General features: G+C 39.3%; 1 protein-coding gene across 1 annotated transcript in view; it reads left to right on the top strand.

Moving 5' to 3' along the window:
- Window positions 1-25,845, top strand: part of GARS1 (glycyl-tRNA synthetase 1) — a 51,176-nt gene that overhangs the window by 5,672 nt on the left and 19,659 nt on the right. Inside the window, exons 2-9 of the mRNA XM_040259693.1 lie at window positions 8,641-8,742; window positions 9,615-9,717; window positions 10,740-10,881; window positions 12,325-12,413; window positions 12,809-12,885; window positions 19,089-19,234; window positions 21,639-21,788; window positions 25,570-25,732. Coding sequence (XP_040115627.1) covers window positions 8,641-8,742; window positions 9,615-9,717; window positions 10,740-10,881; window positions 12,325-12,413; window positions 12,809-12,885; window positions 19,089-19,234; window positions 21,639-21,788; window positions 25,570-25,732 — 972 coding nt within the window. The remainder of the gene's footprint in view (window positions 1-8,640; window positions 8,743-9,614; window positions 9,718-10,739; window positions 10,882-12,324; window positions 12,414-12,808; window positions 12,886-19,088; window positions 19,235-21,638; window positions 21,789-25,569; window positions 25,733-25,845) is intronic.

Raw genomic sequence — 25,845 nt, 5'->3', positions numbered from 1 at the left:
GCCTCCTAACTGGGACATTGTAAAACAGCATGAATTACAGGGGAGGGGGTTCTTTTGACTGAATGGGGGAAGTAGGCAAGAGCTTGGGAAAATATCCACAATGGGGAAAGGATGATGGTAGGCCCCTCAAAGGAGTTGGGGTTTTAGAAAGAGAAAGGAGGAATCAGTTTGAAAGTACAGAGGGTGTTGAGATCCTTTAATGGACTAGAACCTGGTGGTCCGGAGTCAATGATAAGACAGTAAAAGAGAGAGAGAAAGAGGCTGATATTCCTTGATTTACGCAGAAAACCAATAAAGTCCTTGATACAGGGCTTGCATTGTTCACAAAGGCACCTGGCGCCCTCTCGAAGGGGTGAAGGCACAGTGCGCCTTCTCAAGAGGGTCTTAGAAGCCTGGGCAGGAGAATGAGCATGACGGGTTCCTGCGCTCCAGAGAATTAGCCTGAAAGAGAGAGAGAGGAGGAAAGAAAGAAAGACACGGGGACCCCAGCTCTGATGGAGCAAAGGTGTTTTATTCAACATTGTGTGGGTATTTATACTGTCTTACAAGGTAGCTATTTTCAGCAGAGATAAAATCGAAACTTAGAAGTTATTAAGGAAACATGAGGTCATCCATATGAAAGAGAGAGGGTTGTAAATAATCACTTTAACCGTATGGTTCATAAAACGGAAGGGGTTAGTAAATAGTTACTCATCACCGTATGGAAAAACTAAGGAAGGCAATGCATGCATTCCTAAGCCCCAGGGAGTAGTATGCTACTCCACTTAATTCTTGAATATTCAGGAGTTAATAAGGGACAGAGGATTCATGATAGATGCAAAGCAACATACAGGAAGCCTCCTGTGAAATGCTTCCTGACAAGTCCCTCTATTTTATTATATTTGTAAAAAAGGTCCTGACCAATTGAGTTTGTTTAGTATTGCTGCTGCTGCTGCTAAGTCACTTCAGTCGTGTCCGACTCTGTGCGACCCCATAGACAGCAGCCCACCAGGCTTCCCCGTCCATGGGATTCTCAAGGCAAGAACACTGGAGTGGGTTGCCATGTCCTTCTCCAGTGCATGAAAGTGAAGAGTGACAGTGAAGTCGCTCAGTCGTGTCCGACTCTTAGTGACCCCATGGTCTGTAGCCTACCAGGCTCCTCCATCCATGGGATTTTCCAGGCAAGAGTACTGGAGTGGGGTGCCATTGCCTTCTCCGTTGTTTAGTATTAACCAACCTTATAGAAAGGCAGTAATAAACAACAAATATAATTATCAAGACAATCACCAAAGTTACAGTTCCAGACCCGATGCTGTGGGTAATACTTTGAAACCATCTTCGTGGGTCTAGCCCAGATAATTGATTGGCTAGTTGTTCAGCTAAAGTTTCCAAATTAGTGGAGGAGGGGAGAAATTTAGAAAAAGTTTCAAAGATTTCCTTTTGCAGTAATTATACATTCAGAGAGGCATTATCATGTATATTTTGTAAATGAAATTTGATTTGTTCCCAGTTGTAGGCACTGTGATTAAAATGAACAGGAGGAACACAAAATTGAAGTAATCTGGAAGCAAGTCCAGCCACGGGACCTTCTTCCCAGGGTCGTTGGAGATTTGCTGGTAACCACAAATTACGTCGAGATCGAAGAATCGAAAGGAAACCATTTCTTAAAGAGATAGAGGAGTTAAGACAAGTATATAGTTTGCAATTAATATAAGTTACAGAACTAAAATCTTATTGTAAATTTCCTGTGGCTATAACAAAAGGAAGTGGAACAGAGGCCTGTATAAAATATGACTGATTGTAGAGAAAGAAATAGTTACTATGACCATGACTGGTCCCTGTGAAATGTCTGGTCCAAGTTCCAAGTTCTCCGGTGCTCACAGCAAGTTTCCAAATGTCCAATTGTTCAGGCCCACTCTGTTTATCGAGGAAGATCCTAGGACGAGGTGGGGCCGATCCACTATCAAGCCACCCAAGCAGTCCTTTGTCGTGGTAATGCTCCGTCCTAGTGTCGGTAACCTTCCATGTCACTTGTGTAACAGTCATACACCATGATGTTAACCTCTTCTGAGCAGTTAGATAACCACATACCATGGGGTCACCAATCAACAATTATATGACTAGCCACAAACATTAATTTTCCTGATTTGGCTTGACGTTTGTCCCAATGAACAGGAGTATATGTAAAGTTCTTATACGTAAACCCTTTGCATAATGTTCTTTGTTCTTTCCCTAAAGTCTCAGTAGTATAAACATGGTTCACAGACAAAGAAAGGGCAGTAAATGATCTAAGCAACATCTGAAAGTCTTCTTTTGGAGACAGGACGAAAGCCCAAGTTTGTTGGCTGACGTTTATGCATAATTTTCCTGGGCCCAGGTCACAGGGGAAGGACTTCATGGCCTAAAGAAATGTTAATTAGTTTTCCCTCCTCCCCAAGGTGTGAGGGCCCTTTCACGTTCCAGGGAGGAGGCATATGGGTGGAGTCATTGACAGGATGGGTCTTCTCCGTCCATTTTATGACCTGCAATAAAGGGGGGTTGAGTAAGTAAGCCCAGTTAAGTCTGATTAGTTAATCTGGTTCCAACAGGAGAGGCACAGGTCAGGAGACTGAGAATTCTCAGGAGAACGTATTCAGGACTCTGGGATATTCTCTGTTGAGAAACCAGATTTTTAGCTTGATTAGTAAGGGTTTTATTTGTCCCCAAGTGGGGAGATCATAAGGGTGATGCCACCGAGGGCGGTACTTCCTAGGGGTCTGTAGAGCCACCATGGCCCATATTGGAATTTCTTCCTCCTGGGGTTTTTGTTGTCCCATCTCCATTTTGAAGGCCGGGGGCCCCCTTGGGTCGAATCTTCCAAAGAGGAAGCCGTGTGAGTTTGTTGGATCCATCTGGGGAAATACAAGCATACCCCTTTCCCTGTAAGATTAGTTTCCCAGATTTCCATTGTTTCGTTAACCCGTCTTGGTACCAGATGGACAGAGGAAGAGAAGTGTTCTTCAATTCCTTGAAATGCTTTCCTGCCCTCGTTAAAATGTCTCCCTGTGCTAAGTTTAAAAATTTTAAAACAAAGCTGTATTAACAATAGTTACAGGTCTAGAAAATATCTTAGGTTGGAATCTAGTAAAGTCTGCTTTAGATAAGGAAGACAGTGGTGTTCCTGTGTATTCCCCCTTTTTAATTTTTTTATTTGTAACTTTAGTGTGTGATGTGCTCGTTCGACTATGCCTTGTGCCTGTGGATTATAATGAATACCTGTAATATGTTTGATAGAAAAAGATTGTAAAAATTGTTTAAAGTGTCTAGAAATATAGGCAGGGCCATTGTCTGTTTTTATAGAACTAGGAGTTCCCATTACAGCAAAACAAGTTAATAAGTGAGTTATAACGTGTTTTGTAGCCTCACCGCGACGAGGTGTGGCCCAAATAAAAGGAAAATTAGTGTCGATACAGACATGCAAGAAAGAAGATGGAGAAAGTTCAGGGCAATGAGTTACATCCATTTGCCATAGTTCATTAGGTTGCAAACCGCACGGATTAATACCTTGTGCGACGGGTTGAGTTGAAGATGTAGGGGTCTACAAGTAGAGCAATTACTAATAATTTCTTTAGCCTGGCGGTATGGGATTTTCCATAGCTGGTGTAGGGAACCAGCATTGTTACACAACAGAGCATGCTGTTCTTCTGGAGTACCAAAGGAAACCAGTTTACCAGCTTGCTCATTACTATAAGTCATGTTCCCGGGAAGGAAAGAATGTGCTCGAGTATGTGTAATATAAATGGGAGAACTGCGGTTTCTAACAGCAGATTGTAGTTCCAAAAAGAGTTGTTGAATAATAGGTTGATTGGAGTTTATGGTGGAGGTTTCTGTTTTTTAATACAAAAACTGTATATATAGAGTCAGAGACTATATTAATGGGGTAGGGATGTAGGCAAATAACTTGAATAAGAGCGTATAATTTATTTTGTTGAGCAGAATGAAATTTAATATAAAAGACTTTATATTCCTTAAGAGACCAGAACGAAGCTTTGGTGTTTTTAGTCCCATCTATATAAAAAACCTTAGCCTGTGGTATATAGGCTGTGAGCTGATCATGCAAGAAATAATAAATTCAGTATTTTTGAAGAAATTCTACAGCTTACCAGAAGGATAATGAAATGAAATTTCTCCAAAATATTCCAGAAAAGCTATTTGGAAATCGGTAGAAGTTTTTAATGTGTTCTCAAATTGAGATTTATTGATAGATATTACAATTTTATGAGGATCAGAGCCAATTAGAGTTTTAGTCCTATTTCTTCCATTGATAATGATTAGAGCAATTAAATTAAGGTAGGGTGTAAGTGACTTTATTCCCCTAAAACGGGTATAGACCCTTTCTACTGGGTGTTCTTGTTGGGCAAGAAGTCCTGTGGGAGAATGAAGAAAGGGGAGTAAAAATAATTCTAGAGGTAAATCTAGTTTGATGTGAGTAAGAAATTGTTTTTGTAATTTATTTTGCACCAAATAAGAGTTCCTTTCGTGCCTCTTGAGAAAGTGAACGAGGGCTATTTAAATCAGGATCTCCTTTTAAAGTATTAAATGGGTTATTCAGTTGATAATTAGCAATGTCTAAAGAAGGTCTAATCCAATTTATATCACTTAAGAGCTTTTGAAAATCATTTAAGGTTGATCATTTATCAGTACGGATCTGAGTTAGTTGGGGAGTAATACGTTGTCTATTAAGAACAAACCCCAAGTAATGGTAAGGTGTAGAGGTTTGAATTTTTTTCAGGGGCAATGATTAATCCAGAGTTTTTAAAGCATAGTTGAGCTATATCAAATGTGTGTTGAGTTTCTAAGATAGATGGAGCCGAAAACAATATATCATCCATACAGTGAATAACAAGTTAGGAAACTGCTTTCTCGCAGGCTCAAGGGCTTTGGCTACGTAGTACTGACACATGGTGGGAGAATTCATCATCCCTGTGGCAGTACACTCCATTGGTACCGCTTATGGGGTCCAGTGTGATTAGGATAAGGGAGAGAAAGCAAATCTCTCTTGGTCTAAAGGGTGTAAAGGTATATTAAAAAAGCAGTTGTAAATCAGCAATAATAATATGCCAATTTTGAGGAATAGTGGTAGGTGATGGGATTCCTGGTTGTAATGCACCCATAGCTTTCATAGATGCATTAACTTTTTTAAGGTCTGTTAGGAGATGCCATTTGTTAGATTTTTTTTTTTTTTAAATAACAAAAATAGGAGAGTTCTAAGGAGAACAAGATTCCTCAATCTGCTTTAATTCTAGTTGTGTATCTGTAGGTTCCTTAGCCGCCTGTAATTTCTCTTTGGTGAGGGGCCACTGCTCTGTCCAAATAAGCTCATCATTCTTCCAAGTTATTTTAATAATTGTATTGTTGGTTAGATGAGCAGTGGCCCCTAGGAAAAATGTGGAATGTGCATCTGAGTTTGCCATCTCATAAGGAAGTCCCCTCCTGTCAGGTTAGGGGGTGCATCTATCACCTAAGGTCTTAGTGTTGCAGGCTGGCCTTCTGGTCTCTCACATGGATAAATTTGAGTACTCTGATAAACCTCTTGTACTTTGGTTTGAGAAATCCCTGCAATTTGGCAAGAATTTTTTTGTACAGGCCACGATTTGGGCCATAAATGTTTGGAAATAATAGCACTATCAGACCCAGTGTCGAGGAGACCAGAAAATCTTTTACCATTAATTTTGATATTTATAGTCGGTTGGGCAAATTCAGATACTAATGATGTCCAAAAGGACTGTTTTTGATCTGTACTGCTGAATCCACCTGTCCGTACCTCATTAGAGGAGTTAACAGAAAAGTAAGGTAAAATAAGTAATTGAGCAATTTTATCCCCCTTTTTAAATTGTCATAAAATCTGAGATGACATCATAATTTGAGTTTCTCCTGGTTTAAGGAAAGCTGTTACCAAAGTTCGCCAATCGTGGGGAGTAAAATCTCCAATAGAGGATGTTATAGAATTTAGAAGTGCTTTAGTAAAAGATGAATGTGGGCCATACATAGTTATAGCTTTTTAAATTCGTTGCATGTGAAAAAGGTTAATACCCTCATAATGAGGTATTATTTGCCCTTGAGCATCAGGATTTCTAAAAACTGGAAAGGCGGAGAAACCATCGGCTTCAGAGACCTGTGATTGTAAAGCCAGCAATTCAGAGAGCCTCTGTCATGAAGGAGAGTGAGTAGGTCGATTATTGTTATTCAGAAAGGTGCTGTTGGTTTTAATGTCAAAAGGTGTCTTAGGGGAGTCATTGCCAGAATCATTAGGTTCTAGCAAAGAAGAGACTTTGGGATTCGGGCCTGCTGGCAGGGGAGGAGTGCTTGGAGCAACTGGGGCAGGGCTTGTAGGAAAATTCTGAAATATTTTATGTTGTTCTAATTCAAAACTACCTTCATCAGGGAACCAAGGGTTACATTCAGCCACTGTCTGAAGGCAAGCCTCTATTCGCTGACGCGAAACTGAAAGTCCCTGAACTTTAAATCAGTGCTGAAGTAAAGTAGAAAAGTGATGGGGCTTTCCAGCCATATTACCCATCTCTTAGTACTTACCGGCCTCTATAGGCCCTTGGGGTCACTTTGTCCGAATCTGCCAAGTGCACCAGGCTTCTGTTTGGACGCCACTTGTTGAGGTCCTTTAATGCACCGGAACCTGATGGTCCAGAGTCGATGATAAGACAGTAAAAGAGAGAAAGAGGCTGATATTCTTTGGTTCACACAGAAAACCAATAAAGTCCTTGATACAGGGCTTGCGGCGCTCACGAAGGCACCTGGCGTCCTCTCGAGGGGTGAAGGCACAGTGCGCCTTCTCAAGAGGGTCTTAGAAGCCTGGGCCGGAGAAGGAGCACGACGGGTTCCTGCGCTCCAGAGAATTAGCCTGAAAGAGAGAGCGAGGAGGAAAGAAAGAAAGACACGGGGACCCCAGCTCTGATGGAGCAAAGGTGTTTTATTCAACATTGTGTGGGTATTTATACTGTCTTACAAGGTAGCTATTTTCAGCAGAGATAAAATCGAAACTTAGAAGTTATTAAGGAAACATGAGGTCATCCATATGAAAGAGAGAGGGTTGTAAATAATCACTTTCACCGAATGGTTCATAAAAAGGAAGAGGGTTGTAAATAGTTACTCATCACCGTATGGAAAAACTAAGGAAGGCAATGCATGCATTCCTAAGCCCCCGGGGTCGTTGGCTACTCCACTTAGTTCCTGAATATTCAGGAATTAATAAGGGACAGAGGATTCATGACAGATGCAAAGCAGCAGACAGGAAGCCTCCTGTGAAATGCTTCCTGACAGGAGGGGAATAAGGAGAACACGTATCCCATTTCCAATCTCTTTTCTGTGTTTGATTATCTGTATTTTCAACTTCGTCTTTCTGTTCCATTCCATGGAATGAAAATTATCCAGGGATAATTTCTTTTCTAAGTCACTAATTCTCTCTTCAGCTCTCTGATCTGCTGTTTAAACTGCCCAGTGAGTTTTTAATTTCAGTGATTTATTTTCTAAAGTTCTATGTGTTTCTTTTGCAAGTCCCCTGATTGTTTTTATAGTCTCTTATTCTTTACTCATGTTTTTGATTCCTCTTTTTATTTTACTTTAAACATCTTAAGCATTTAAAAAGTATGTGTGGTCATTCTAATACTTTTAAAGGATCTAATTTTGTTATTTGTTGTTTTTGCCGAGTCTCATTTATGGTGTCTTTCTTCCTCATGGATTTTAAAATTTTGAGCCGAGTTCTTATTTTGGTAACCTTAAACTGAAAATCCTGAAAGGCCTATGGAAGGTCTACTTTAGAGAGCAATTGCTTCTGTTGGGCCCCCCAGGGCTCTATTAATTTGATACCTTTTAATTTCTCATCTTGAAATTTCCCAGACCATGTGGTAACGTTTTGTTTGTTCTCTCAGATTACTTATTCTACCACATTACTGTTAGAGAAAATCAGTGTACGGGTGGTAGGTTGTTGGAAGTGAATAAAGCAGTCTAAAGAAATTAGCAAGGAAAAAAATGCCACAGTAAAGGGCAGAGGAAGGTAAGTGACTGAGAACAAATGGGCAGAGAAGTAAGCAGAAAACTAAAACAGCCTTTTTTTTTTTGTATGCAAGAAAAAAGAGATTCAAGGAGATGGTAGTCTAGTCATTGGTTCTTCTGAGTTCTCAGCGCTTATCTTGCTCTTTACTTTTTTTTTTTTTTTTACTGTGCTGGATCTCTGTTGCAGGGAGCAGGCTTTCTCTAGTTGCAGAGTGCGTACTGCCTAATTGTAGCATGTGGGATCTTAGTTCCCCAACCAGGGATCAGACCCCTCATCCCCCTGCATTGCAAGGCAGAGTCTTACCCGGTAGATACCAGCAGGGTTTTTACTTTTTGATCAGTGCTTTTCTCCCCTCTGTGCATCTCCTCCCCACGAAGAAAACAAACCAGTAATAATCACAGTGCAAGTGTAGTTATTTATGTACCTGTCTATATGTTTAGATTATACATGCTGAGAGCAGAGACCTACAGTATTCATAATGACCTTTCACATAATAAACCTTTGAATTTCCTCATTCTCACACAGCTACTGTTTAAAAGACCTGCTGAAAAGCACATTTCAAACTTTACTTCTGAAACCAATCATGACTACAGATTCTCTTTGTTGGCTAGGGAGATCTTGTACGAAAACTCAAAGAAGATAAAGCACCCCAAGTAGATGTAGACAAGGCTGTATCTGAGCTCAAAGCCCGGAAGAGGATTCTGGAAGCAAAGGTGAGTCTTGGATCCTTGGAAAGGAACGTAAGTAGGTATAGAACTGCTCATCTTTACTTAGTCTCTGTGGGTGGGAGAGACCTAGAAAAAAATCTAAAAGTTGCTCTATCTCTGTTTATCCAGAATGCCTTCTCCTCCTTCTCCACTTGGTGGACTCCTTCCTTTCAATGTGTAATTCAAAATGTCAGCTTTTCTACAAAACTTCTCCTCACCCTAACCTATTCCTCCCACCAGACAAAAACCCTAGACTGGTTGTGTTCCATTAATTTCCCTGGAAGGCAGTTGTGTTCTTCTTGAGGAATTCTTTTATATTTACAAATAATGGTTATGCTGTTTTAAAATCTTTTCTTTTAAGGAAAAGTTTTATTCATCTGATACCTGCTCACAAACCTCTCATATTATTTCACATCACTAAACTGAAATCGTTTGGAGTTTTTTTCTTTTTTTGGCCAAGCTGCACAGCTTGTGGCATCTTAGTTCCCCAGCCAGGGGTTGAACTCAGCCCCAGCAGTGAAAGCGTCCAGTCCTAACCACTGGGAAGCCAGAAAATTCCTCATTTGGAGTTTTAAGTCACTATTTCACTACAGTGATCCTCTAAAATTTAGATACTGCTTATTAGTATCTACATCTAAGTAAGCTTAGTTTTATACTCTTGGAAATAGTCATACATTTTCCTAAATAGTTAAATAAAAGTATCTTTTCTGTAACTCAGAGGGAAAAATCTCCAAGGTTTCTATTGTTTTAAGGGTATGAAAATCTTGTCTGATAAATTTTATATTGAAATCTGAGGAATAAAGTAAATTTAGGTGTGTAAACTGAAATTCCCACTCACTCCTTCAGTCACATATTTTCTCTTTAAAAATCTCTTACAGGAGCTAGCATTACAGCCCAAAGATGATGTTGTAGACAGAGCAAAAATGGAAGATACTCTGAAGAGGAGGTTTTTCTATGATCAAGCTTTTGCTATTTATGGAGGTAGGGGATTAATGAATGAAAAAAATGTGTTGTTAGTGGCTTTAATATGGTTCCTAAATGGAAAGCACAACTTGCCAATTGATATCTTGTTGTATCAGGTCATGCAAAGCAGAGGATAGCTACCTTGCATTTATTTGTTTAGTCATTCATTTGGTATGATACCAGTTCTTATTTCCTTCTACCCTCCTTATTCTTGAAGATGGCTTTTTTTCCATTAGGACTCAGGGAATTGGAGGGGTAGGCAGATACTAAGTGTCTGGTGTGTCCGTGTACATATCAGACTCTTCGTAAAATCCCAGTGGTGACTTGGGAGTAGTGGAGGGCCGTCTGTAGCACTGGCCAACTGCACTGTGCTGTTCCCCACAGGGCAGTGATAAACCCTGGTTCCTGTGTTATTCATTATGGCAGCTGCCAGGTGAAACCATTCTTCTTAGCTATGCAGATAAGTTTCTACATCCCTCTGAACACTACATGAATTTATATAGACAAATATAATTCACTGATATTTTCATAAGTAACGGAGATTATTGCAACAGTATTAAACTTTCAATACTTTGCCGCCGAAACTTGATTTGATTTTTAGTCCGAGCAGATCTCTAAATGTTTTATTTCTTGAGGTTTAAATAGTGGCTCAAATACCAAGAATAAATTGGAGAATGGGGTATTGGGCATCATTCTTCCACTGATGCAGCAAGTCATTTTCTCATTTCTATGGCAGAAAACTATAATCTGCTTTTTCATTTTGTTTCTTCCATAAGGAGGAGCTTCTTTTTGTTTTTAGGTTTTTCTAATCCTACTTGAAATTTCAGCCTTCACATACAGAAATAGTAAATAGAGTAAGACCTTTTCAGTTTAAACATCTGTCAGCTAGTTGGAAATACGACTCTTTAGTATTGGGGGATTTGAAGTGTTGGCTTGAATACATTTTTTGGGAATATGTGAGTCTTTCAGCTTTCTGATGTCTTCTTGCTTTGATTTGTTCAGAGTGATAAGGTAAAGTACGTTTTCCTCTCATTTTGCAGGTGTGAGTGGTCTTTATGATTTTGGCCCAGTTGGATGTGCTTTAAAAAACAATATTATTCAGACCTGGAGGCAGCATTTTATCCAAGAGGAACAGATCCTGGAGATTGATTGTACCATGCTTACCCCTGAGCCAGTTTTAAAGTAAGATTTCTACTTCGAAGGCTGAAATTTTTCAATTTATATACTTAAGTAACTTTTTGATTAAAAAAAAATTACCCATGTTCATTGTGAAAATCTGAAAAATAAAAACAAAACATACTCATTGCCAACAGATAGCCATTTTAAAATGTTGTATTTATCCTTTCTTTTTAAGCTTAGAAGTAGCATAGTGTGGCATTTAGTGGTAGCACAGTGCTTTCTTTCACCTAATATAGGTGAACATTATATCAATAAGCTTCAGAAGTATTTTTAGTGACAGAATAGTATTCTCTCTTACAGATGTGGCATAATTTACTTCGCTGGTGCATTAGTATAGGCGTTTAAGTTTTAGTTTCTGAGTTTTGATTGTGCTGAACATCCTAATAGATGAATTTTTTGTATATCCTGGTGATTTTTTTAGTATAAATTCATAGAAGTTCTGGGCAAAGCTATGTACATATTTTAAATTAAATACTACTATGTATATTGATGTTTCAATGCAGAAATTTAGATTGTTCCTACCAACATTGTTGAAAGCAGGTCAGCATTTCTCAGATATGAAACTGAAAGAGGAATTGTTACTATTTTTCATCATTTCATTTAATATTGCTTGTTAAAGAGCTAATTTTCACTTTTTGTGTACTTTAAAGTGAAAGTGTTAGTCTCTCAGTTGTGTCTGACTCTTTGCAACCCCATGGACTGTAGCCTGCCAGGCTCCTCTGTCCATGGAATTCTCCAGGTAAGAATACAGGAGTGATAAGCCATTCCCTTCTTCATGGCATCTTCCCAGCCCAGTGATCGAACCGAGGTCTCCAGCATTGCAGGCAGATTCTTTACCATCTGAGTCACCAGAGGAGCCTTTTGTGTACTTTAAGCTCTCTCTCAATAATTTCAGGCAATTAAAATAAGTTGGAATTCTTGATGATAGCTCTAAAAGATCAGGACAACCTATTCTTAGCTACTTGCTTCGTTAATGGGAGCCATGTAGCGATAATACCAGTGTCCCTACAGGTTTCAGTGGCAGAAAACTCTTTCTTTAAGGTTCAGTGTCTATTCTGAGTTCTCGCAGATTCTTGGCTAGTCAAATTCCCCATGGTTTTGGCTTTTGCTTGGATCACTAACAATAATGGGATAGGCATGGAGTAACTGATCCTGAAAAGTAGCACAGACCTTGACAATTTGTGAAAAAGTATAATCTAGCTAATATTTTTTTTCCTAAGGGAAGGGAGAACTTGGGAAGCAGGTAGGAATAGATTTAAGGAAGAATTTTCTTTGGCATACATTTTTATCTACCATGGGATATTCCATAATGGATATGGGAGCTTTCATCTGTCAGATACACAGATGTAAGCTATGGATAAATATATAGATGGCAGATTGTCTTAAAAGGTAAAATTTATGTGTTAAGCTATATGAAAATGACTAATTGACTTGGTATTAACTTAGGACTTCTGGCCATGTAGACAAATTTGCTGACTTCATGGTGAAAGATTTAAAAAATGGAGAGTGTTTCCGTGCTGACCATCTGTTGAAAGGTATGGCTTTTCATCTCAAGTAAACACCTTTTCAAGTAGGATTGATCAAAGCAAAGGGTTTGGATTAAACTTTTCTCTCAAGTTTTTACATTTTTTTTTCTTGGGACATAATATACAAAGAATAAAGTGCACAGATCTTAGTATATAGAACAAGTCCTTTATTGAAAAAAAAAGAAATATATACACACATATATACAGATAATTAGAAATTCTAAGTCACCGAAAGAATCAAGAGAGTATCATGACTGTCTCTGTAAAATCAGCCATAGGATTCATATAAATTAAGAATATTATCCTTGGGTTCATTTTTTCACCTGCCCAATGTTGAAACTCAAAAGTACATTGTCCTTTTTTCCCACTGATTGAAATTGACATGTACAACACTATTCTTGCAGCTCATTTACAGAAATTGATGTCTGATAAGAAGTGTTCTGCTGAGAAGAAATCAGAGATGGAAAGTGTCTTGGCCCAGGTAAGTACTTGAGAGATGTTATCATGATAACCCAGGTAGGTGCTGTCTTTCTTTAGCATTCGATGACTTGAATTCCATATTGTGCTGACCTGGTCACAATAGTATAGAAGGAGAGCTTACCTTCTGTCCATCATATCATCTGTTTTTGCATTTTTATTTTCTCTGTCAGCATTTTATGGCTAACCCTTTATTTATGTCAAACTAGCAAGTCAGTGTAAATAGGAATGAAATTAGTTTTCTCTCCTTGGAAACCAGTTTCCTGGATTTAATAGCAAAAACCAGGACAGTGTCTAAGGATGGGTAGTGTTCAGCGTGGAGATTTGGGGCAGACATCGGTGTGAGACTGTCTCATCAGCCACTTGATCTACTTCTGATTGGACTGTCCCTGACCATGTGCTGTTCTTAGAGCCTGATGGAGCAGGCCCCTGCTTTTCCGGTAGACCTTTAGTTTTGTATTTAAGTTGACAAGTTTTAGAGAAGGCATTGAGATCATCTATTCTGACTTTTAGCCAAATGCAGAAATACCTTCTATATCAAAAGTAGTTCTTACCCTTTTTGGGGGGGCCACAAACTCCTTTAAAAATTGATGAATACTGCACACCTTTGCCCCAGGAGGATCACATGCCTGTATGTGAATGTTGCTGATTTCTCACCTCATCTATCCTTTTAAGCAAAGTATTTCTCCAGTACCATGTTTGATCATGAAATCCACCACAGCTCATCTCTTAAATTTTATTTACTTCCTTGGATTTAAAAAAAAAAAAAAACCAATGCTTTTTTTTTTTTTTTTCATCCAAGAAGTAAGATTTTCTCTATCTTGTGTATGAATAAGTAAGGCTGAGTGTAGAACTAATACCCCCAAAAGATGTCCTTTTCATTGTAGGAGACTGAAATGCAAAAGTTGGAAGTCAAAAGATACCTGTAGTAACAGGCAAATTTGGCCTTGGAGTACAAAATGAAGCAGAGCAGATACTAACAGAGTTTTGCCAAGAGAACACACTGGTCACAGCAAACACCCTCTTCCAACAACATAAGAGAAGACTCTACACGTAGACATCACCAGATGGCCAATACTGAAATCAGATTGATTATATTCTTTGCAGCCAAAGATGGAGGAGCTCTATACAGTCAGCAAAAACAACATTGGGAGCTGACTGTGGCTCAGATCATGAACTCCTTATTGCCAAATTCAAACCTAAATTGAGGAAAGTAGGGAAAACCACTAGACCGTTCAGTTCAATTCAGTTCAGTTGCTCAGTCGTGTCTAACTCTTTGCGACCCTGTGAATTGCAGCAAGCCAGGCCTACCTGTCTATCACCAGCTCCCGGAGTTCACTCAAACTCACGTCCATCGAGTCTGTGATGCCACCCAGCCATTTCATTCTCTGCCATCCCCTTCTCCTCCTGCCTTCAATCCCTCCCAGCATCAGTCTTTTCCAATGAGTCAATTCTTCACATGAGGTGGCCAAAGTACTGGAGTTTCAGCTTTAGCATCATTCCTTCCAAAGAACACCCAGGGCTGATCTCCTTCAGAATAGACTGGTTGGATCTCCCTGCAGTCCAAGGGACTCTCAAGAGTCTTCTCCAACACCACACTTCAAAAGCATCAATTCTTTGGTGCTCAGCTTTCTTCACAGTCCAACTCTCACATCCATACATGACTACTGGAAGCCTTGACTAGATGGACCTTTGTTGGCAAAGTAATATCTCTACTTTTGAATATGCTATCTAGGTTGGTTATAACTTTCCTTCCAAGGAGTAAGCATCTTTTAATTTCATGGCTGCAATCACCATCTGCAGTGATTTTGGAGGCCCCCAAAATAAACTCTAACACTGTTTCCACTGTTTCCCCATCTATTTCCCATGAAGTGATGGAACCAGATGCCATGATCTTAGTTTTCTGAATGTTGAGCTTTAAGCCAACTTTTTCACTCTCCTCTTTCACTTTCATCAAGATGCTTTTTAGTTCCTCTTCACTTTTTGCCATAAGGGTGGTGTCATCTGTATATCTGAGATTATTGATATTTTTCCTGGCAGTCTTGATTGCAGCTTGTGCTTCTTCCAGCCCAGCGTTTCTCATGATGTACTCTGCATATAAGTTAAATAAGCAGGGGGACAATATACAACCTTGACGTACTCCTTTTCCTATTTGGAACCAGTGGTATGACCTAAATCAAATCCCTTATGATTATACAGTGGAAGTGACAAATAGATTCAAGGGATTAGACCTGATAGACAAGAGTGCCTGATGAACTACGGACGGAGGTTCATGACACTGTACAGGAGACAGGGATCAAGACCATAACCAGGAAAAAGAAATGCAAAATGGCAAAATGGTTGTGTGAGGAGGCCTTACAGATAGCTGAGAGAAGAGAAGCAAAAGGCAAAGGAGAAGAGGAAAGATATACCCATTTGAATGCAGAATTCCAAAGAATAGCAAGGAAAGATAAGAAAACCTTCCCCAGTGATCAGTGCAAAGAAATAGAGGAAAACAATAGAATGGGAAAGACTAGAGATCTCTTCTGGAGAAGGAAATGGCAACCCACTGCAGTATTCTTGCCGAGAGAATCCCATGGACAGAGGAGCCTGGTGGGCTGCTGTCCATAGGTTTGCACAGAGTGGGACACTACTAAAGAGACTTAGCAGCAGCAGCAGAGATCTCTTCAAGAAAATTAGAGATACCAAGGGAACATCTCATGCAAAGATGGGCACAATAAAGGACAGAAATGGTACGTACCTAACAGAAGCAGAAGATATTAAGAAGAGGTTGCAAGAACACACAGAAGAACTGTACAAAAAAGATCTTCATGACCCAGATAACCACGATGGTGTGATCACTCACCTAGAGCCAGACATCCTGGAATGTGAAGTCAAGCGGGTCTTAGGAAGCATCACTACGAACAAAGATAGTGGAGGTGATGGGAGTACAGTTGAAGTATTTCATATCCTAAAAGATGATGCTGCGAAAGTGCTTCAATATGCCAGCAAATTTTGAAAACTCAGCAGTGGCCATAGGACTGGAAAAGGTCAGTTTTCATTCTAATCCCAAAGAAAGGCAATGCCAAAGAATGTTCAAACTACTGCACAATTGCACTCATCTCACGCATTAGTAAAGTAATGCTCAAAATTCTTCAAGCCAGGCTTCAACAGTACGTGAACCATGAACTTCCAGATGTTCAAGCTGGTTTTAGAAAAGGCAGAGGAACCAGAGATCAAATTGCCAACATCTGTTGGATCATTGAAAAAGCAAGAGAGTTCCAGAAAAACATCTACTTCTGCTTTATTGACTATGCCAAAGCCTTTGATTTTGTGGACCACAACAAACTCTGGAAAATTACAAGAGGTGGGAATACCAGAGTACCTGACCTGCCTCCTGAGAAATCTGTATGCAGGTCAAGAAGCACAGTTAGAACTGGACACGGAACAACAGACTGGTTGCAAATCAGGAAAGGAGTACATGAAGGTTGTATATTGTCACCCTGCTTATTTAACTTATATGCAGAGTACATCATGCCAAATGCTGGGCTGGATGAAGCACAAACTGGAATCAGGATTGCTGAGAGAAATATCAGTAACCTCAGACATGCAGATGACATGACCTTTACGGCAGAAAGTGAAGAAGAACTAAAGAGCCTCTTGATGAAAGTGAAAGAGGAGAGTGAAAAAGTTGACTTAACAGCATTCAGAAAACTAAGTTCATGGCATCTGATCCCATCATTTCATGGCAAATTTAGATGGGGAAACAATGGAAACAGTGACAGACTTTGTTTTCTTGGGCTCCAAAATCACTGAAGATGATGACTACAACCTTGAAATTAAAAGATGCTTGTTCCTTGGAAGAAAAGCTATATCAACCTAGGCAGCATATTAAAAGGCAGAGACATTACTTTGCCAACAAAGATCCATCTAGTCAAAGCTGTGGTTTTTCCAGTGGTCATGTATGGATGTGAGAGTTGGATGGTAAAGAAAGCTGAGCGCCAAAGAATTGATGCTTTTGAACTGTGGTGCTGGAGAAGACTCTTGAGAGTCCCTTGGACTGCAAGGAAATCCAGCCAGTCAATCGTAGTCATGCATATTCATTGGAACATTGGAATATTGGAATGTTGAAATCCAGTCGTGAATATTCATTGGAAGGACTAATGGTGAAGCTGAAACTCCCAGTACTTTGGCCACCTGATGCAAAGAACTGACTCACTAGAAAAGACCCTGATGTTGGGAAAGATTGAAGGCGGGAGGAGAAGGGCATGACAGAGGAAGAGATGGCTGGATGGCATCATTGACTCGATGGACATGAGTTTGAGTAAGCTCCGGGAGTTGGTGATTTACCGGGAAGCCTGGCATGCTGCAGTCCATGGGGTCGCAAAGAGTCAGACATGACTGAGCGACTAAACTGAGGACTCCCTAACACTACTTTCCTCTGATGGAAATTACTGGACACTTCTCCACTGTTGCCATGATTTTTTAAAACCTGCTGATTTTCCTCTGCAGTATCTGGCTTTCCCAACATTAGCTGAGAAATTTTCTCCTTCGTCATTTAAATTGAAAAACTTCTTAATCTGGCTATTGACTCATCTGCCAATTTATTTTGGGCCATATGAAGTATATTTTATTCCTTTTTTGAAACTCATTTCTTCCACGTTGTTGCTTATGGCTTAGAAAATGAATTCTTGTACTTTAATACTGTTACGGCCACACCCTCATTTCTCATTTCCTTCCTTCTCCAAAGACATGACCCTTACTAGAAAGAAGACATGAAAAGCACCTCAGATTACACCTAAATTATTCTCTTTCACATTCATAATTGTAGATTTATTAGAGATTTTGTGTGTATGTGTCTTTGATCTTAACAGCTTCATTCATTTCCAAATAAATTGTCAGAAACAGGAAGTAGTTTTTTTGTTAAGTCATAATTTATAGTTTGAGCACTGACTTTCTGTTTCATCAGGTATATGTTCCAGGAGAACAGTTTGGATTTTGATTTTGATTGCCATATCATATATATGTGTGATATCTCATACACACACACATACAGTCGACCCTTGAACAACATGGTTTGAACTTTGCAAATCCACTTACACTGTGATGAGTTTCAGTAGTAAACTCTACAGTACTACACAGTTTTTAGGTGGTTGAATCTGCAGATACAGAATAACTGTGGATAGACAGGGCTGGCTGTAAGTTACACGTGTTGTTCAAGGGTCAGTTCTGTATTGTCAATTTAATCTTCAGTGAAGTGTTAGAAACCCATGGAGGTGGCCTGATACTGAAATGGCCCCAAAGAATTTCCTGGGCAGAGGCCCATCTGTTGCTTCAGCATATAATAGCATTTTCTGCATCTCTTAATGCTTGTGATTCCTTCTCAGCTTTATGAAGCATGATATTAATAGTTTATCTAAAAGGCATTTATTCACCCTCTATGGCTAAGAAACAAGGTAGAGTCTGTTCTCCCATTTTACAGATAAGCAAACAGGCTCAGAGAGGTTAGGAAGGAACTTGATCCTGAATCACACAACCCATCCGTGGTGGAGTTGAGCAATTTACCCAGGATTTTCTGATCCTGAATGGCCATAAATCATTAGTTGATTTATCTAATTATTTTTATTAAGTTTTAAATATTCTTTACTATTAGATGTCATAGTCATTTGTCATAGTCATTCGAGGTTCTTGAATTGGAGATCCTATATCATTTTAGAGGGTTTGGCATTGATCATCAGTGTATAGGATGTGCAGTGCACTGGGAAATGCAGAAGTGAATAAGACACAGCTTCTGCCTTCAAGCTTCTCCCATAATGTCTAATGGGAGAGGAAAGTTACATGCACATTTAATTAATAGACAGGGAAGTGCACCTGACTCTTAAGTATACAGAGTAGTAAAATTCATTGTGTAAACTCATTCGCATGATTCTTGCCAACCAGTAGCTATTATAATTGAACGAGATATTTTCCCTTATCTTTCATTGTGAAATGGTACACGTGTGAATTTTAGGTTGGTCCTACAAAGACATTCCATTTCTCTGTTCGTGAATGTAAGCTATGTAAATTGGGTATGGTTTTAATATAGACATCTTGAAGATTAGGTTAATCTGATATTTTTATTTTGGGTGAATTTTAATGGTGGGTAGGGTTTTATATATAATATTTTATTGTTATGCCTTGTTTTTTCTCAGTCTCTTACACTAATCATTTTCTTGATGTATTCTTTAGCTCGATAACTATGGACAGCAAGAACTTGCAGATCTTTTTGTAAACTACAATGTAAAATCTCCCACTACTGGAAATGATCTTTCCCCTCCAGTGCCTTTTAACTTAATGTTTAAGACCTTCATTGGACCTGGAGGAAACATGCCTGGGTATGTATCACTTATTGTTTATGTAATTTATTATAACTGCTTGTAATAAAAGGTAAATATTAATAGCAACCATGAAGGAAAATGTTTGAAAAATGATTTGTACGACGTACACACAAACATATTAAGGAGAAATAATGATAGATATATTCTAAAATTTTATTTCTTCTAATTCTTTCTGAGTATAATTTTTTTTATTATATGTTGTCATTTGGGGGAGGGCATAAATACAGAAGTCTGTAATCATCACTTCTTATAGTTATTACTGCATAGGGCAGGAGAGAGAGTTGAAGAATGATTTTGAAGGATATTGAACCCATTGCTGAGGGAGACTTTAGAAACCATTCAGTGTAGGTCACACTGCCCAGCGGAACTTTCTGCATTGGTGGAAATAATCTATAAGCTGTTGCTGTCCAGTATGGTAGCCGCTAGCCTCTGCCATGTGGCTGCTGAGCGTTTGAAATGGGGCTAGTGCTTCTGGGGAACTGAAATTCTAAACCTATTTATTTATTTTTTGTCCATGCCACATGGCATGTGGGATCTTAGTTCCCCGACCAGCAACGGAACCTGTGGCCCCTGTGCTGGAAACAGATCTTAATCGCTAGACATGTGACTAGTGGCCTACCCTGTTGGACAGGATACGTTTAGCTTGTTGATTCATTAAAAGGTGGTTTTTGCAGATAGAGTAGAAAACCTGTAACAGTTTGCAGTATGATCCAGAATTTATATGTTCAGATTCTTTGTTCATTGTTAGCAAAGTTAGTCAAAGTATTCCATTTCATAGCCTCAGATATTTTTCTCATGGTCTCATTTTAGGGTAAGAAAGGATAGGTTTTGCTAGATAAAGCTAGATCATGTTTCCTGGAGTAGAGAGTAAAGAATAACAAAAACGAATTGTGACAATGTATTATTGGAGTAAGACAGTGGGCTGGTTTAGGATATTTTGTGGAAAGAGGCAAAGGATGAGCCCTTCATTTTGTTAATACAGAGAGTCATAAAATGGGCCATGACCTCTGACCTGCCTTCCCACTGCTGTGAATTTATCTAAGGAAAGAATTCAAAAGGAAAGGAAGGTATACTTATCAAGAGTGTATTAATTAATGATAGAAGATAGTGGAACAGAACAGCAAAAATGTTGTTCAGTAAAGTTCTTGGTGAAAAAATTAAAAACAGCTAATTTTAATATGTCCTTGACTATTCCTTCTTTAAAAGAGGATTTTAAAAGATAATTCAAGATAACTTGTGCTCTGAAAGTGGTTTATAACATCTAATTCTTGCTCTGTGTCTTTAAGCAATAACATAATGGGATTTTATTATGGATGTGAAAACAAATGTGACTACTTTGCCAAAAAAAATAGAGTATATAAATTGAAAGTAAAAATAACATATTCATCCAGTAATTTGAGGACTGCTAGATAAATGATAGTAGTTTATTTTAGTAGAATACTCTGCAACTGTTAATAAGAAAATTTTACTGTTTTTTATAAAATGGAAAAGCATAAAAGAAAGAATTAATGATTTAGTACATTCTACTTAATAAATATGCATAGTAACTGTAACTATGCTTATATTTGGATAAAAACCAAAAAATAAAAAGAATTGATATATTAGAGTGAGAAGACGGTAAAATTTTATTTTTTGTTTTAAAATTTTTTTCCATAAAACGTTTCTTTTGAAGTAGGTTCTTGAGAGTGCTTTCTTGTGTGATATTTTGCACAGAATATTTTCTGTGAAATTGAAAAGAAAACAATGGCTATAATGGTATATTTGAGTGACTATGTCTTTTTAAAATGTGGAGAAAATCAGAAGCAGCCTTGGGCTGAAAATACAAAATACCACAAAAATTTGATCATTCTGGATTTCCCTATTTCTTTGTGTCTCTGGGTACAAAGAAGAAAATGGTATGAAAAGCCTTGAAAATTGCCTGCCATGGTGTAATGGTTTTGTTGAGTGAGTTCTGATGTTAACTGTCAGCCTGTACTGGCTTCTTTTTATTAATAGTTCCACGGTTATGCTTTGATGTGGGTTAAAAGCAGAGGGATGCTTCACTTTATTTTTAAAAGGATCTAAAATTGTCATCTGCCTCCAAAGTAAGTGATTAATCAGGAGAATATCCGAAGTTTTAGAGACATCATGAGAGAAATCATCTTTGATTCACTGGAGTGATGAAATAAAATGACATTTCTAACAGTGGTATTTCCATACCAATCACCTGATACCTTCTCTGTTACCTGTGTGAGAATGTTTGCTACTGAGGAAAATATCTATTTCTAAAACATTTTTAGGGCCCATACAGCTTTGTGTGAGTAGTATGTTTAGGACTTTTAGGATTTGTATCTAGAATTTCAGATTTATTGGAAAACATGATTTCTTCCTTTGTAACAGACTGATTTGTTTAAATTTATAGATATTTGAGACCAGAAACTGCACAGGGGATTTTCCTGAATTTCAAACGGCTTTTGGAATTCAACCAAGGAAAGTTGCCTTTTGCTGCTGCCCAGATTGGAAATTCTTTCAGAAATGAGATCTCCCCTCGATCTGGACTGATCAGAGTCAGGTACCACCCATGGTGTTCTGCTGGTGAAATTAGTGAGTGACTTTTGCATTGAAGTGGAAACAAAGGCTTGCCGATTTGAAACAGCTTTCTTCTTTCTTACATCATTTTTAAACGTATTTCTTTTTGGTTGCACTGGGTCTTCGTTGCTGCTCACGGGCTTTCTCTAGTTGCGGCAAGCAGGGGCTGCCCTTTGTTGGGGTGCACAGACTTCTCACTGGGGCGGCTTCTGTGGCAGAGCACCGGCTCTAGGGCGCATGCTCAGTAGTTGTAGCGCCCAGGCTTAGTTGTTCCCCACCACTTGGAATCTTCCCGGATCAGGGCTCAAACGCGTGTTCCCTGCATTGGCAGGCAGATTCTTATCCACTGTACCACCAGGGAAGTCCTTTCTTACATGATTATATCTTTATTTTTATCCTCCAAAAAAGTTTGTTTTATGATTGTTACCTTCAGTTGTAGTCTCTGGAATGATGGGCGGTTTTGAGTGACTGTGTGGTTTGAAGGGAAGGGGTGAATAGCTGACGTTTCACATCTGCTCCAAAATGATCTTTTCCCGTTGTTCAGTTCTGTTTTGAGGATGGTTAAGATCTTGATTGTCGACACAGGCGTTTCCTGGAAGTGGTGGTGGAGATGAGAGTAGGGTGATTTAGAAGGAGGTGAGGGTTATGGCAGGAGGGCCATCCTAGGCATCCAGGGCAGACAGTGTTGCTGGTGTTGGGGTGAGGGTGTTTCAGTAGCCAGTTGGTATTCCTCCACATATTTGGGGTACCTTTATGACAGAAAGTCCAGCTAGCAAGCTTGCTTCTGTCTACTCTAGTTCAGACAGTCTCTTGTCTCTATTCTAATAACCTCCCTTTGTCAGATGTATCCAGGAATGTGCAGGAAGGCATCTTGGCCCTGCTGGGTTATGTTTTTCTCATTATGAGTTAGCTATTTATGACTTAGGTTTTTTGCAATTTCTATACATTTTCTTACTGATATTTTAAGGTAATAAATTTCATATAAAATGGGCTATGTTGGTAAACTTCACTTTCTTAGACTCCAAAGTATTTTCCACAGCCGCAGCAGCCCACCCACTTCCTTTGTTCTCTTCTTGTCACGCTGTGCTTAGTCTCCCAGTCGTGTCCGACTCTTTGTGACCCCATGGAGTGTAGCCCGCCAGGCTCCTCTGTCCGTGGGGATTCTCCAGGCAAGAATACTGGAGTGGGTTGCCGTGCCCTCCTCTAAGGGATCTTCCTAACCCAAGAATCGAACTGGGATCTCTTGCATCGCAAGCAGATTCTTTACCAACTGAACTATGGTTCTTACTTGCTGTAATTACAAGCATCGGGCACCGCATATCCCTCCTATAACTATCAGAGCGTGCAAAGCCCCTGCCTAATCTTGTGAGTCCTGGTGACACCCTCTGAGGAGACGCTTCTATGTTCTCACCAGACTTTATCTTCAGGCCTGTAGTCCCTTCAGCTGAATGGTCTAGAAAAGGGAGAGTTCATGAGGAAGGAGCTTGTACAACTTAGAGAATTGGAATGGGGAGGACCCGCTGAGGCTTGCTGCAAAATGAAAAGTAGTCCTAAATTTTAACTGGGTATTGTAACATTGAAAAACTTGTCAGACTTGAATTTGTCTTATTTCTCAGTCTCTGGGTTTCTTCATGTCTTTCTTCCTTTCGCTTTTGGAAAAGGAAGTGTCTGCAAGCATGCTTTCAGAATAGCTGTCTGAGACTGAGCTTGTCTAAAGCCAGTGTTTTGGAGAGGGCTTACATCAAAGAGAGTAACCGTTGAGTGATTATAAAGGACCATGAAGTAAGGCAAAACTTGGGGCCTGTGGAATAAAAAGTGATAAGCAGGGAAAGCAGTTTAGAACAGAGAAACGGTCCCAGGAGTTAATGGGGGAAAGTCCACTGGGGCTTCCTGCCGTTTTATTCCCTGCTCTTCTGGATTTAGGTTGATTTTGTCATGTGCCTCTGCAGAATCCTGGTGGAAATCCATTCATCCTTCACAAGTCAGTATCTCCATGGCTTTTATTCCATGGTAGGGCTAGGATGGAGAAGGCAATGGCACCCCACTCCAGCACTCTTGCCTGGAAAATCCCATGGATAGAGGAGCTTGGTGGGCTGCAGTCCATGGGGTCGCTAAGAGTCAGACACGACTGAGCGACTTCACTTTCACTTTTCACTTTCATGCATTGGAGAAGGAAATGGCAACCCACTCCAGTGTTCTTGCCTGGAGAATCCCAGGGATGGGGGAGCCTGGTGGGCTGGCGTTTATGGGGTCTCACAGAGTCGGACACGACTGAAGTGACTTAGCAGCAGGGCTAGGACTTGTTTAATGTTAGCTTCTTCTTGACTTAGAGTTGGCAGGTGGTAAGTCTTTGTATAGCTTTCGTTTAGGTGGGGAGTATCACTTGTCCATATGAAATTTTTTGAAATTAAATTTCATTTTGATTGTCTGGCTCTGTCTTCTAGTCTGATGACTATTTTGTCTCCACAGTTCAGGTAGAGTCTCTGAACTCAAAGATGAGAGGCAGCTGATAGAGTCAGTGCTTGTGTTGATTTCCATCTCCTGTCTGTGAGCTTGGATTAATTGACAGGACTTTGGCAGCTGCTTATTTGGGGATTCTGGGCAGGGTCTTTATTTTGATCTGCGCTTCATTTTAGGTGTTCTCTTGCTGTCATCCTGGTTGGAAGCTTTGTGAGGACAGACATCAAGCTTCTCTTGTCTGTCTCTCATTTCTGTGCTCGCAGAAGATGTTTGATAGCTTTTGAAAGGCAATTAAGATATAGGTGCTGCTGGACTGAACAAGAGATGACATTAAAAAGTAAAAGTAAAAAAAAAAAAATCAAAGCTCTTTTGCAATGCATTTCATGTATTTTTAGGACCCATTTAAGCCATTTTTCATTACTTCTAAAACATCTGAGATAATCATGGAAGTGCCCTAGTAAATTGTGTGTGTGTGTTTTAGAGAAGAGAGATTTGATTTTGACTCATAAAATTAACTTAAAACATTCCCCCACCAATAGCTACTAAATTGCCATTCGGGGAAATCTTTTTGGGAAACCATTACTATGTGCATATTTATCTCATCATTATGCAGTTCGCTTGATGTTAGCTTGTTCAATTTATGCCTTATGTCCTCTGCCTTGAATAACACATCATTTAGGAAGCTGTTACTCTAAAGACACCAACTGTATGGTGCCATTATCAGTCATTTACTTGTTCAGAGCAATAAAAAGGAAGAAATCAGACTATTATAAAAGCTAAATTCACTTTTAATTGCCATTCTTTGAGAAGTAAATATCAGGCACTTCATTTAGTGTGCATTAGTAAAGACTTGCCAGTGCTTTAAGGAAAATCGTTTTATTTGGAAGGCACTATTCAGTAGCTCATTTTTTGTGTGTCTGACATTTGCTCAGATTCTCTTAATTTTATTTTTTAAAGATTGTTTTTTGATGTGGACCATTTTTAAAGCCTTTATTGAATTTGTTATGTTATTGTTTCAGTTTTATGTTCTGGTTTTTCAGCCAGGAGGCATGTGGGATCAAGATCAAGATCACTCCCAACCGGGGAGTGAACCCACATCCCTGCATTGAAAAGCAAAGTCTTAACCACGGGATCACCAGGGAAGTTCCTGGGTTTTCCTAATTAAAAAAAAAAACTGTATCAATCTGTTCTTTAACAACTATTTTCTATATCAGTCTGTGTTATTGTAAAATGAAGTTTAAAATAAGGGCTTTGTTCATTTTTTTTAAGTGTGCCACTTTTATCCTTTATATTTTTGCTTTCAGAGAATTCACAATGGCAGAAATTGAGCATTTTGTAGATCCCAGTGAGAAAGACCATCCCAAGTTCCAGAATGTGGCAGACATTTACCTTTATTTGTATTCAGCGAAAGCCCAGGTCAGCGGACAGTCTGCTCGGAAAATGCGCCTGGGAGATGCTGTTGAGCAGGTAAGATTCTATAGATAACTTAATTTAGAGCATACTTCTTCCTGGAGTTCAGCACTTAGCAGATTCTGTGTACTGGATGATAAAATGTTTTGACAGTCACTTTATTTTGATAC

The sequence above is a fragment of the Oryx dammah genome, unplaced genomic scaffold (genome assembly GCF_014754425.2).
Source record: "Oryx dammah isolate SB20612 unplaced genomic scaffold, SCBI_Odam_1.1 HiC_scaffold_18, whole genome shotgun sequence".
In the NCBI taxonomy this organism is placed as follows: domain Eukaryota; kingdom Metazoa; phylum Chordata; class Mammalia; order Artiodactyla; family Bovidae; genus Oryx; species Oryx dammah.
The sequence above is the reverse complement of the archived record's forward strand: the minus strand, read 5'-3'. Positions and strand labels throughout refer to the sequence as shown.